This window comes from Pogona vitticeps, chromosome 3 (genome assembly GCF_051106095.1).
Source record: "Pogona vitticeps strain Pit_001003342236 chromosome 3, PviZW2.1, whole genome shotgun sequence".
Taxonomy (NCBI): Eukaryota; Metazoa; Chordata; class Lepidosauria; order Squamata; family Agamidae; genus Pogona; species Pogona vitticeps.
Window position 1 is genome coordinate 28,925,324 of NC_135785.1, and position 14,166 is coordinate 28,939,489.

Genomic DNA, 14,166 nt, shown 5'->3' on the forward strand with positions numbered 1-14,166 from the left:
TTACCAGGGTAATCCATTCTTTTATCCATGTCATAGCACACACCTTATAATATAATAACCAGTTTGGCAGTCCTACACCTCCCCTTTCTTTCAAGTCCTGTAATAGCTTAAGTTTTATTCTTGGTTTCTTAGTCTTCCATATAAATTTGGTTGTCAGGCGATCCAATTCTTTAAAGTATTTAAAATTTAATAATATTGGTAGATTTTGAAAGAAATAAAAGTTTATGCAAGATCATCATTTTTATCGTTGCAATTCTTCCCATCAATGATAGTTGTAGCTTACTCCTATCTCCCAGGTTCTTCTGAATTTCCTTCTGTATTCTGAAATAGTTCTCTTTCATTAAGTTGCTGGGTTTTTTTTGGTGATGATGACTCCTAAATATTTGATTTTTGTACTACTTCAAAATTAATTTCCCTCAACAGTTTTCCAACTTCTTATTTCTTTATGTTTTTAATCATAACTTTTGTTTTTTGATAATTAATTTGGAGACCTGCCACTTGTCCATAATCTTCTATGATTCTCAATACTTCTTCTAGGTCTCCTTGAGGATTCTCAAGTATTATTACCAGATCATCTGCATAAGCTTGTACCTTAAATCCTTAGCCTCTAATATTTATTCCTTTAACTCTTTCATTAGCTCTTATCTGCCTATTTAGGATTTCCAGTGTTAATATAAATAAAAGAGGGGATAACGGACAACCCTGTCTTGTGCCTTGTTCAATTGATATAGTCTCCGTTAAATTCCCACTGAGCTTAATCTTGGCTTCTTGCTTAGAGTATATTGCTTTGATTATTTGTAGAAATTTTCCTTCCACTCCCATTTTCCTTAGTTGTAGCATCATAAACTCCCAGTTGACATTATCAAAGGCTTTCTCTATGTCTAAAAAATTTAGCATCATCTGCTTTCCTGGATGTAGTTCATAATATTCTAAAATGTCTATTATTGTCCTTATGTTTGATGACAATTTCCTTTTGGGGAGGAAACCTGTTTGGTCTTTATGTATTATTTCTCCCAATATTTCCTTTAATCTTGAGGCCCAGATGGTTGTGAAGATCTTATAATCAGCATTTAGTAGAGAGATTGGTCTGTAATTCTTAATTTTATTCTTTTCGGTCCCCTCTTTATGTATTAATGAGACGTGTGCCTCTTTCCATGTCTTTGGTATTACCCCCTTGGACTCGATATCTTTGGTTAACTTCTTAAATTGAGGACTTAAGATTTCAGCTGGTAATCCATCTGGTCCAGGGGATTTCCCACTTTTCTGTTTTTTCTAAGCCTCTTGAATCTCCTCCATTGTGATTGATTTGTTTAATTTCTCAAGTTGTTGGGAGTCAAGCTTCCATTTCGGAGATTTGTTCAAGTACTCCATTTGCTTCTCCTGCTCTGCTTCTCTTTTCTTATAGAGGCCAGCATAGAATTTTACTATTTCTTTTTCAATCTCCTTTTGCGTATAGATTTCCTTCTCTTGCTTATCCAATATTTCCATAATTATTTTTCTCTCTCTCTCTCTCTTTTATTCTATATGCTAACCATCTTCCTGGCTTATTTGCGTTCTCAAAGAAGTTCTGTCTCGCAAATTTTATTTTTTTTCTCCATCTCTTCTTGTTCTAACAGATTAATTTTATGCTGTAAAATAGTTATCTTATTCAATAAACTCTTGTTAGTTGGGGACTTCTTTAGTTCCGTTTCCTCCCTTTTTAAGGACATTATCAAGGTATGATATTGTTTGCTCCTCTCCTTTTTTCTTTGTATATTATATTCTATTGCCCAACCACGAAAAAAATGCTTTCGTAGTGTCCCATATCACTGTCATCTCTGTGTCCTGGGGTTTATTTGTTTGGAAGAAGAATTTTAATTCCTTTCTAATTTTATTCAAAAATTGTTCTTCTCTCAGTAAATAGCTATTCAACTTCCATGAGCCTCTTCTTGATGTTTGTCCTAAGCTCATCCATCACCGTTCATCAGTAATGCTTTGAAAGGACTTTTTAAATAAAGGCCATTGAAATCATATGTGATGCTTTAGCAGCAATCAGAGCACCAAAAATTAAACATGGACCTTTTCACTCAAAGCCTATGCCAATGTTTAGTAGTAATTTGATAATGTTTTGTAGTAAAAAAAATGAATTTTGCTGCCGAACTGTACTAAAGTCCTCAGATTTGTATGGATAAATATTATTCATGTACAGTGGTGCCCCGCATAGCAATAATCCATTCCAGGATTAACGTCGCTATACAGATTCGTCGCTATGTGGGGGGGGGGCCATAGGAACGCATTAAACTCCGTTTAATGCGTTCCTATTGGGGAAAAACTCACCGCTATGCGGGGAATCCTCCATCCGGCCGCCATTTTCGCCGCCCAGTAAGTGAGGGCAGGGCGCGAAAACGCTGTGGGTGGCCATTTTGTTGACCCAGCGGCCATTTTGGAACAGCCGATCAGCTGTTTGTAAAACATCGCAATGCGATCACATTAGCGATCACAAAAAACGTGTCGCTATGCGGATTCATCGTTAAGCGGTGCGCTTGTTAAGCGAGGCACCACTGTAATTATCTACTAGAATTTTGATTTGTATACTCCCCTGTAAGTGTGTGGAAGCTCCTTGACCCACTCTGAACCTCCATAAGGGGCACAGAGATTAGGGCCAGCTCTCCCTGTACTGTTTAGGAGACATTACAATACATTCTTTCTGACAGGATATTTGTGGTTCTGCATTTTCATAAAAGCAAAACAAATATTCATGTGAAAGGGGTGTGTGCGCAAATGGCTATGAGTGACATGGAAGCTATGTAGCATCCTAATTGTGTGACCTATTCATTTGAAATCTAAAGCGATCAGCTAGCATAACCAGTTATCAGGGATAATAAGAATTATAATCTAAACTTCTAGAGAACATGATGCTGTGGAAGTCAGAAGTGTGGTATTGCTTAATGAGATGTAGAAGGGCATGCTTGAATTTTGAGTGCCTGAGACAAACTGGAGCTCTTTGGTCCTCATTGTAGCCTGCTCACAGAATAATAATATCATGGCCACAGTCTGTTAAAAAGAACGATCCAGCCAGAGCTGTTCTCTCATTCTTTAAATGACTGGCATTGCTCCTGCATATTTTTGGGTTCATATATACTCCCCAAGGTCTAAATTGACAGAGGCTGTTGGTTTTGTTGTTTTTCCTCCATTTGCATTCAGATGACACATGGCTTGATGCAATATATTCAGTGTTTTCCTTCCTTTCCTTTCTTTTATTTTAGGACTGTTCCACTTACTTTTGTCTGTCTTGTAGAGATGGTTTAATTTCTTTAGGAGTTAGTTCTGGAGGTGTGTAATTCAGTGCTATGGCACTTCTCATAGGAAGTTCATTTCTCCTTCAGAAGCTTCGATTCAGAAGCTTTTAAATTAGCTGACTGACAGACAGAATGAACTTTTGCCCTGTTTAGATAAGCCCAAAGACAAGAATTCTGTTGCTAAAATGTTCATTGTCCTAGGTCATTCTAGGTATATGCTCCAAATAGCTGGGAGTTTTCTTCATGTTTATTTCTCAGGACTCCTAAATAGAAGGTTCTCTGTGCACTCAGGACAGCACTGCGTTTTTGTTTAATACTTCACAGATTTCTGTACCATGGGTGTGCTCTGAACTAAAAAGCAGTATTTTTGCTGACCTTGTTAGAAGGCTAATGCAGTTTCTGGGAAGTTAAGTGAAACAGGCAGTTCTTTGTTGGCGGTAGCAAAAAAGAGGGAGGAAGACAGCCTCCAACTTTCACAATGTCACGACCAAGTCAAAATGTGGCTGGGTTTCTTTCTTACCTTTGCAGACATATGTTTTTCATCACACTTGCTGGAATGACACTTGCTGATGGCCAGTTGGCCGTGATCAAGACTTGGGGTAGACCTTTCCAATGCAGGCTAACCCACAACAGTATCTAGATTCCTCTGACTAAAATAATAGAAACTTATGTAGTTAGTCAGTTTATTTTCTGTGTTGCAGACAGTCAACACCTGTTCTGATATCTGTTTTCCATGTACAGCATTTGTGTTCTACAAAATGGCATCTGATTCATGTATATCCAGCAAACAATTCTTCAGCATTCAAGGGACCATCTTATCTAGGGTTTGGTTGTAATGCTACTCATGCCATGCTCCACAACATGCAGGCATCCTTCAGTCTCGAGAGACTATGGTAGTGTGCTCTGAATAGAGGTCTTGGAACAGCATTTAGTGTGGCTGAGAAGGCCAATTCGAGAGTGATAATCCCTTCCACACTGTAGACAAATACAGTCTGTCCCCTCTCCAGCTCCCTGATTTTGCTAGTTTGGGGATTGCCTATTTGCCTCGGCCTCTTCATATTGGGAGAGGCCATGCTGTACCGCCTGCCTCCAGGCTGAATGCTCAGATGTCAACGTTTCCCATCTCTTGAGGTCCATTCCTTTCAAGTCCTGCTTGCAGATATCCTTGTATCGCAGCTGTAGTCTTCCTCTGGGGTGATTTCCCTGCACTAATTCTCCATACAGGAGATCTTTCGGAATCTGACTGCTCCACAACAATGTGTGCATTAAACACATTACACCTTATAACAGCTGGGGAGAGACAGAACTCCTGGTTTACCTTTCCTTATAGATTCTGATAACTTATTTTACAAGGCAAAAAGAAAAATACCGTATTTTTCGCACCATAAGACGCACTTTTTCCCCACAAAACAGGGGGGTGGAAAGTCTGTGCGTCTTATGGAGCGAAGAAAACAGATTATATTTTCCTGTTTTCTTCTCCTTAAAAAATGGTGCATCTTATGGAAAGGTGCGTCTTATGGAGTGAAAAATACGGTACTTAAGGCCACAATCTCACATGCACCTTGGGATTTGGTGGTCACAATCATCATGGGCACATGTTCTCATGGCTGTCTGCACTCCTTTCCTGTTTTGTATGTGTCTTTCATCCACATTCCTATTGTTCTGGTAATGATGGGTAATACATGACTCTCCAAGGCTGGTTTGGGGACCCCTGTGTCCCCTTGCCCAAAATAGGCCTCCATGAAAAAAGGTAAAAGCAGTGATTTACCCTTTTCCAGGGCACAGGGCCCTCATGTAGTATTTGATATTTTGAAAACACCAACCCTCAAACAGGAAATGAGCACAATAGCACCCTTGTGCTCTTGCCTCTCAGCATAGCCTCTTTGGCAGTAGCAGGAATACCCCTCCATCATGAATAGCAGCCAGTCATCTAATGCAGTGGTCCCCAACCTTGGGCCTCCAGATGTTCTTGGACTACAACTCCCAGAAGCCTTCACCACCACTTTTGCTGGCCAGGATTTCTGGGAGTTGAAGTCCAAGAACATCTGGAGGCCCAAGGTTGGGGACCACTGAACTAATGCATCCCCAACTAGGTCCAGGTAGGTACATGGGGTGAGGTGGAGAAATCCTCCATCACATATCTATATCCTGACCTATGCAGGGCTTTATATACACACTGTTTCTGAAGAAATGGGTTGCAATACACAAAAGCTAACTTGGCAGTGTGGTGCACAAGCCTCCCTAAGGAACACTTAGCACCCGGTCAGAGAGTTCCTCAGGCCACTTATCCACCACATTTTCGCTGAGGCAAGTCTCATGACCTCAGTAGTGTGTAGCATAAGCCCCGTGAACAAGTCTGAGCTTAAAAGAACACTTTACTTTTACCCAGTACTTTGCAAGTACAGACACATGGGCTTTGTGATTCTTTAGAATTCACAACAGCTCAGGTAGGACTCTCAATGATAGCTAGGTTGTGGCCTTCTCCACTCCTTGGATTTAGCCAGACCCTGCTGTTCAAGAGACCAGTCCCTTGTAATAATTTTTTATAATAATTTTTTTATTTGAAAAATAGAGTTTCATAGGATCCGTTTATATTGCTCAAGCCTTAGCATAAAAACATGTTCAAAGATTATTACAGTTAAATAAAATAACTAATCCCCATTAAAATAAGAAACACTATTAAGGTGGGCCGAGCCACCAGTTCCCATCTTGGAGAGCCTCCCCAGGAGGATACCGTGGTTGATGGTATCAAAGGTCGCCGAGATGTCAAGGAGGACCAACAGAGACGTTTTCCCCCTGTCAGCCTCCCTCAACAGGTCATCGTACAGGACAACCAATGCTGTCTCTGTACCATGGTGGCTCGGCACTTGCCTGGCTCCGTTCCTTCTTGGAGGACAGTCCCCAGAGAGTACAGCTTGGAGAGAGTGTCTTGGCCCCGTGGAGCCTCAACTGTGGGGTTTCACAGGGGTCAGCTATCTCTCCAATGCTGTTCAACAACTATACGAGGTCGCTGGGAGGGGTCATCGGGGGTGTGGGGCTTCGTGTCATCAATATGCCGATGACACCCAGCTCTACATCTCCTTTTCACCAACTGCAGGTGATGCCGTCCTGTCCCTCCAGCGCTGCCTGGGGGTCGTACTGCAATGAATGCAGGAGAACGGGCCGAGACTGAACCCAGACAAGACGGAAGTTCTGAGGGTGGGTGGCCCCATGGTTGGTGGCTTGGGTGACTCTCTCACATTTGGGGGGGTGACCCTGGCTGCGAAGAGTAGGGTCCGCAGCTTGGGCATATACTTGGACCCGACGCTCACCATGGAAATGCAGGTGGCGTCGGTAGTCCGTACCGCCTTTTTCCATCTCTGGCGGATTGCCCAGCTGCGACCCTACCTCGACACGGGGACACTCACTACCTTGGTGCATGTGCTTGTAATCTCAAGATTAGACCACTGTAACGCGCTCTACGTGGGGCTGCCTTTGAAGCTGATGCGGAAACTTCAGGTGGTGCAGAATGCGGCGGCCAGACTCCTCACTGGAGGGAGAAAATACCAACACATTTCTCCAACTCTGGCCGCACTGCATTGGCTGCCCATTCGTTTCCGCGTCGACTTCAAAGTCTTAATGCTTACTTATAAGGCCCTAAACGGTTTAGGACCTTGATACTTGGTGGAACGCCTGCTCCCACCAAGATCTACCCGGATCACCCGTGCGAGCCAGGAGGTGAGGCTGAGGAGCCTGACGCCGAGAGAGGCCCGGAAGGAGAAGACACGAAACCGGGCCTTCTCGGCCGTGGCTCCTCGCCTCTGGAATAACCTATCTTTGGAGATTCGCGCGGCCCCTACGCTGGGTATCTTTAAAACCCAATTAAAAACTTGGTTGTACATCCAGGCCTTCCCTCCAGCTAATTCCTGACTTTTCTTTTTAATTCTTTTCTATTTTGTTTTATTTTATTATAATTGATATTGAATGGTTATGTACATTTTTGTGTTTTATTGTTTTATCTTGTATTGGAAGCTGCCTAGAGTGGTCTGGTGATCCAGATAGGCAGGATATAAATCAAATCAAATCAAATCAAATCAAATCAAATGAATGAATGAATGAATGAATGAATGAATGAATGAATGAATGAATGAATAAATAAATAAATAAATAAATAAATAAATAAATAAATAAATAAATAAATCCTTCAGAAAACAGCTTGTAGCTAAGCTCTCTCTCACACGTCTCCTTCCATCTTTTCTATATTCTCTAACTCCTCCTTTCTTGACACTTCATGGCTGTTAACGAATTAGCCTCAAGGGGCTGTAATACCTTCTTCCACTCTCAATTCCCATGAAGATCCAGGTGTTTTATTTCTTCTCCAATTAGCTCAGAACGTTGGGTCTTTCACGGACCTCTTTTTCCGACCCTCAGCTTATCAGGAACCACGCTGTACCGGTCTTCAGAAAAACACTCTTATAGCACTTAGAAAAACACATTCCAATGTCTCTCAAATCATCTTCACACAGAACCTGTCTGACTCCATCTTACATTTCTCTGACTACATATCCCATACTGCTTCAACTCCATCACAGGCAGTAGTCTTAAAGATACCAGAAGACTTATTTTTGTTTTTGTTATTCATACTGGCCAGAATCTTTTTGGATTCACACAGCTTAAACAAGCAACCATGCAAACAAGCCCACGTACCCTGCCCTCCACTCCTCCCCCTCCCTCTCTGCTTTCTTGGGTTGAGGAAACAATCATTCACTTAGTTGCACACTGGAAGGCAAGCACTGCATGCTTTGTCTTTCCATGCATGTTTTTTCACCAGTAGGATTCTGGCCACTAAAGTGGACAAACATGACTAACTCTTTGAAAATTGCTGGATATATTAACATGAGCACCTTGGGGTTTCTTCCTGCCCTTCCCTCTTTATCTTCCTTCTAGGACTTGTATTAGCATGCCTCATCGGGAAATGGAATTCTCACTACCTCTCAAACTACAGATCCTAATTTAATCGTACAAGCAATGCTCTGCTTCTTCTGTTCCAGAGGAGGACCGGGACCTTTGGTCTAGATTTATCGTTCAGAATGTTGTTCACACTTCTTCTAACTGGCTCCAGAAGACTGTTCAGTACCTCTGCAGTAGGGAAATAGGTTTTAAAAAATACTTCTAGATGCAATCTATAGTTTAATATACACATAACTGGGTCACAGCATGGCCTGGGCCGAGCCCTCTGAATCCTCCTGGACCTAATAAAGTGTATGCTTTCATTTACTATACAAGTGTCTTTTCTTTTATTTTGAAGCGGAAAAACAAAAGCAAGATTTAAGCTAAATTCTAGGCTGAGTCTATGATAGGCATTACAGGGCAAATTGACATTTATTATAGCTAATGTCCCTGATGCCTCTGGAAACTGGAGCAAGGGGCAGAAGTGCTGACTTTGCCGAAAAGCAGTTGGTATAATATGTCACCAGTTTGTAAAATGGACCATTTGGGTATTTGTCTAAGTCACATACCTCAATCACAGATGGGCAGATTTCCACTGACTGCAGCCCAAAGTCAAAAATTCAGAGGCAATTTGGGGTGGAGGTGGGGAGAAAGGCCCTTGGTACAGTGGGGTCTTGACTTAAGAACGGCCCGAGTTAAGAACATTTTGACTTAAGAACCACTCTCATAGGAAAATATTGACTTGACTTACATACTTAGATTTGAGTTACGAACTGAAAAAAAACCACGTGGGAGGCAGGGAAAGTGCAAAATTTGAACTTTCAGTTAACTGTTGGCCAGTGAAAAGGGTGCCTGTCTGCTTCCTCACTCCTCCCAGCGTTTAGAGAGTGGATTGGGAGACAGTCTTCAGACTGCCTGGTACTGTACTGCCTGGACTGTATTTTCCCTGCCTTCCCTGAACCTTTCTTGACCTAAGAAAAAAAGAAACAAAATATCCCCCTCTAGTGGTCGAAGGCGGAATAGCAGCTTCCCATTAGTTTCTATGGACGGAAAAGAGCAGATACGGATCAAATGGTTTTCAATGCATTCCTATGGGAAATGCAGATTTCACTTGAGAACTTTTTGACTTGAGAACCGCCTTCCAATACAGATTAAGTTCTCAAGTCAAGACCCCACTGTATGTTTAAAGGGTATGGCGAGATTTCTGAAAGAGAGCTTGGCAAATGAAGTAGGGAGGATTTTCATTCCTATTTATTTATTTATTTATTTATTTATTTATTTATTTATTTATTTATTTATTTATTTATTTATTTGAGAAAGTATTCTAGATTCTAGATTCAGATTATCTTTGCTTCTCTGAAGTTATGGTTTTTCTTCTTTTGATATGTTAATCATGAATTTAAATAAAAAGAGTGACAAATTTTGAGTCTCTTCTACCACTGTTATAAATGGCCACTGGTGATCTCTCTAGGGGAATGGTCAATTCTTTCCTTTATTTCTTGTTCTGGAATCTCAGTGAGGGATTGGTAATTCATGACCCAGAGACTCCATGTGGTCCCCACCATTTTTGAATTCCTCAGAATTTCCCTATCACTGCCAAGTTAAGTACTTTTAAAGAAAAAGAATACTGTATACACTGTCCCTTTCTTGCCTTTTTAAATAAACCACTTTTAAAGAGGCAGTACACATGGGCACACAAGAAAGGACTTTGTGTAATGGTGCTCCCCCATGATAGAATGTCTTCCCCAGGAGAGCTAGCCCAATAATTAGGCTAAATGTGAGATGAGACAAGACTGCCTCAGGCAGTCAATTTTGGATATCATGAAAGGGCAACAAATAGTTATTAACTTTAATTTTTACTGACAGTGATGAGGAAAGATGGATGTGGGAGTTTCTGTCTCATGTGCCAGCATTTGACCTGCATATTCTGTGTTTTGGATTTGTGTGAATGGGAAGTGTCTTTTTTCTACTGTCCCTCGGGCCGCAGAATATCTAGCACCATTTTTGCTCTTCAGAGAGATCCACATAACACTTGCTTTAAGGTTTTTCTGACACTGAGCAAAGTCATTGTTAGCCGCACAGTCTTTAAACATTCTTTATATTTATGTTGCTCTTGTTTACTTTGGGTATGGGAAAAATAGGTCAAAATCCTGCTGCTGACATAATGTAAATTTGATAGTGAAATGCTGCAAGTTACAAAGTTAGTGTAGATGTTACTTGTTGCACACCGAGTTGTGCTACATAGTATGCAGCAAATAAAGTCCATGGTAAATTTTTAACTTTTAGCAATTTGCAGCCCATAGTTAGGCCATTTCAGTTACACCAGCGATAGGATTTTGGCATCAATTGTTGCACTGAAATGAACAAACAAATGAACAAACAAATGAATGAATGAATTAAAAATGAGAAATAAATACAGCAGTGTCCTAACCATTTCTGCACCATATTTGTTCCATAGTAATGAATCACCAACACCAGCCGCAAATGACGCCCAGTACGACTTTATCCCAGCCGAACCACCCTACCCCAAACCCTCAGGCTGGCTTATTGAACATGCCAAATGCATTGACATCCCAGCAACAGCAACAACAGAAGCTGAGACTTCAGAGGATCCAGATGGAAAGAGAGAGAATCCGTATGCGGCAAGAGGAACTGATGCGCCAGGTATTGCTGTGTGTTTAGGCATGCTTTATTAATAATATTGGTTGCTTAACGAACTGGGACAACCCATGCTTCTCTGGCCATAGGATCTTAGAAGATTAAAACCTTAGGCCTAAATACAATTTTTAGTCTCAACTGGAGTAGGACCATTGAATCAATAGAACATGCATTTACCAAGTTTCCATTGATGGAGTCTACTCTAGTTAGGTCTAACAATTGGACTTTAGCCTTCATGTGACACCAGCAGAGCCTGGAGAGAAATCTTGCACTGTGGACTGAGACTGTGGACTGAGACTGTGGACTGTCTCAGTGGATGCTGTGTCTCTTCCTGGGCTTTGCTCCTATTAGTGGCCAGTACCTGTATGATTGTTATTTGAAGGACCTCTCAGTGATGAAGCTTGCCAGTACTCCCAAGGGCTTGTTCTTAAGTCTGTTTCAGCAGTTTGGTTCATTAGCTGTATGGCTAATATTTTGCACTTTTGACTATCTTAAGACTTTTTTCTTATTAACAACCATCCACTGGGTGTTGACTTTCTTCACTGTGTTTCTTTTATGCATTTTTGGATTTTTTTCCCTATAAAACCTGAGGTTAATTTGTTAGAATGACTCACATTGTTCAAAACAGAACTGGTGTTTCCTTTACGTGGCTTTAAGGAAGCAAGTGCTCCAGACAATTACAAAGGATGTTTTTCATATACTGGAGAATATTCCCTACTGATGATGTATTTTTCCCAATATATTAATCAGCTTCCTTACAGAAAACAATTCTGTAGTTGCTTTGTGGAACAATTGGGAATTCATTTTATCTCACTTTTTTTTTGGAGGCGGTTCCAAACCATATATGCAATTATGACTCCAATTCTATGCATACTTCTGTGGGAGTAAGTTCCAGTGAACTCAGATGGACTTTATTCTGAATGAACATTCGGAGGATTGCACTGTAAATAGAGCTATTATCTCACTGTCTTTCTGTCTCTCTCATACACAAGCATCACTTCCTCATGGTACACTTCTGAAAAGTGCAATCTTAATGTATATCTTCTTAGAAATCTGTTGTGTACTCCCAGGCAGGTGCACATAAGCATTGCAAGCTTAGGCTGCTATTCTATGTTTGCTTATTCGGCAACAGGCCTTACTGAACTGACCAGAATTTGATTCAGAATAAACATATAAAGAATCCGGGTGACAGATATTTAAAAAGACAAAGGGGGAGGAAAACTCCCATGCGTCCTTTTGCCTTTGGGATTTGTGCCTAACACCCTTTGGCTATTCCAGGATAACATTTGTTTATACTGTATTTAGTAATACAGTCTCACATTTCTTGGCAGCAAACTGAAGTATGTTTTCTATTTGTGTAAAGACACCAGTTGGCATATCATTTCTGGAGGTTTATTAATGCCCCCTCAGATACACCAGGATGTGAGAGAGCCTAGTGGGGCATATCAGAACTTGTGCTTTGAAATCCTCCCCACAAAAAGGATATTTTTTGCTTATGACTAAAACGAGATACAGGAGGAGGCATTATGTTGAATTCACTCATAGGCCTGTAGTAAAAGTAGTTCCATATTATATTCATTCACATGCATTTTTAAACTAATGTTGTTAGGTTCTTCCATTGAGGAGCATTCAGGTGAATTACCTTGTTTTTGATCTGAGAACAGGAATCTTCCTCTATTATGTAGTGTTCGGTATACAGTGAACTCAAACTTTCTCACACATTAAAACAACAAGCATACAGGGTTATTACCTGGTCATGTCATTAAAGGACTGGTGAACTACTAGAATTCATAACACTCCTTGACTGTTCAGTCTGTGAAATCCATCGCAGCGAACAATCTCTATGTAGGGCTTTTGTATGCAGCGAGTAGTAGACAAATTCCTCCTTCTGTTGTTTCGTTGTTATTGCCTATTGTAGTCATATATTTCCTCCTTTTACCCCAGATTTGTTAACTGCATTTGAAAAGTATCTTTCAAATGGAAATAATTCTTCATATGTATGTGGCAATAGAAGATATAGATATGGAAAGCTGTTTGGCATAATCAGAGCATGACCAAGACATGCTGCTGCCTGAGGTGAAGCAGCCTATTACCTCTCTTCAGGTTCCCCTTTGCATATTACCCAAAGTGTAAAAAGAGGCTTACAAGAGAGAACCTGTTTTTACCATTTTAAAGCCATACATAAGGCCAGTTCCTCATGGTGCAGTGGTTAAAATGCAGTATTGCAGTCAAGCCTCTGCTCATGACTTGGGTTTGATCACGATGGATTCAAGTAGCCGGCTCAAGGTTGACGCTGCCTTCCATCCTTCCAAGGTTGTTAAAGTGAGTAACCAGCTTGCTTGGTGGGGCAGTATGTAGCCTCCATAATTACATTGTAAACCACGCAGAGAGTGCGCTAAGCACTATGTGGTGGTATAGAAGTCGAAACAACAACAGCAAGTCCATAAAGTTGTTTTGCCACACAAAGCAGAAATCCCACATTTGCTTCTGCCCTTTTAAATAATAATCACTTGGCCCTTTTAAATAAGAACTACTTTGCTACCATTTTGTGACACCCAAAATCTGTTGTGTGAGGCCACACTCCCATTTTGCCTAATAGGTGGGCCAGCCATGGATGTAATGTGCTGCATGTTCATCTCAGGGTGTATAGTTGACTCTCTTGATATTTAATTATTCTTAAGTGCCTTTAAAGCACACTGTTCAGAACTTATAGAACAACAATCGAGAGTACAGGATGGCATAATGTTCTAATACTAAAGTGAGTACAGCTCGGTAAGTTGGAGTGCCTGGTTACAGAGCCAGGGGCCAGCCATTTGAGTCTCCTCTCTGCTTCTCACCAGAGGGGCCAGCCAAGATCACCTGGAGTTTATAAGGCTGGTGGAGTTATATGCCCTGTCACCTGTGCAGCCTTGGGCAAAGTTCACAGGCCCAGAATGTGACCCGAAAACCTTGGGAAGGGTGCCCATGGATTGGGTTGACTTGATGGCAGACTTGCAGTAACTTGGTGTCACGTTTCCGGGCCTGTGCATCTCCCTACATCTGGGGAACTGAAACAGTGTCTCAGTTTTTACACCCCAAAAATGCTTGTACAAAGACAGTCTGACAAGGAGCATGGTTTGGAAAGATGCTGCTCTCTGAACCTCTGAGCTTTATTGCACTGCAGTTGTGCCTCCTAATTTTAGCAGAGTGCGAACCTTTTGCCCCACACCCCCAAGAGGAGTTTAAAAAAGGAATTGTGTTGTGATCCCTGGCATGCAGGCTTTAATCAGCAAGGCACTTTTATGAAACTTCCTGTCAGCAA

The 14,166-nt window shown here is 41.2% G+C and overlaps 1 protein-coding gene across 1 annotated transcript in view; it reads left to right on the top strand.

The window, feature by feature from the left end:
• WWTR1 (WW domain containing transcription regulator 1) overlaps positions 1-14,166 on the top strand; it is a 114,535-nt gene that overhangs the window by 77,918 nt on the left and 22,451 nt on the right. Inside the window, exon 3 of the mRNA XM_020781870.3 lies at positions 10,666-10,871. Coding sequence (XP_020637529.3) covers positions 10,666-10,871 — 206 coding nt within the window. The remainder of the gene's footprint in view (positions 1-10,665; positions 10,872-14,166) is intronic.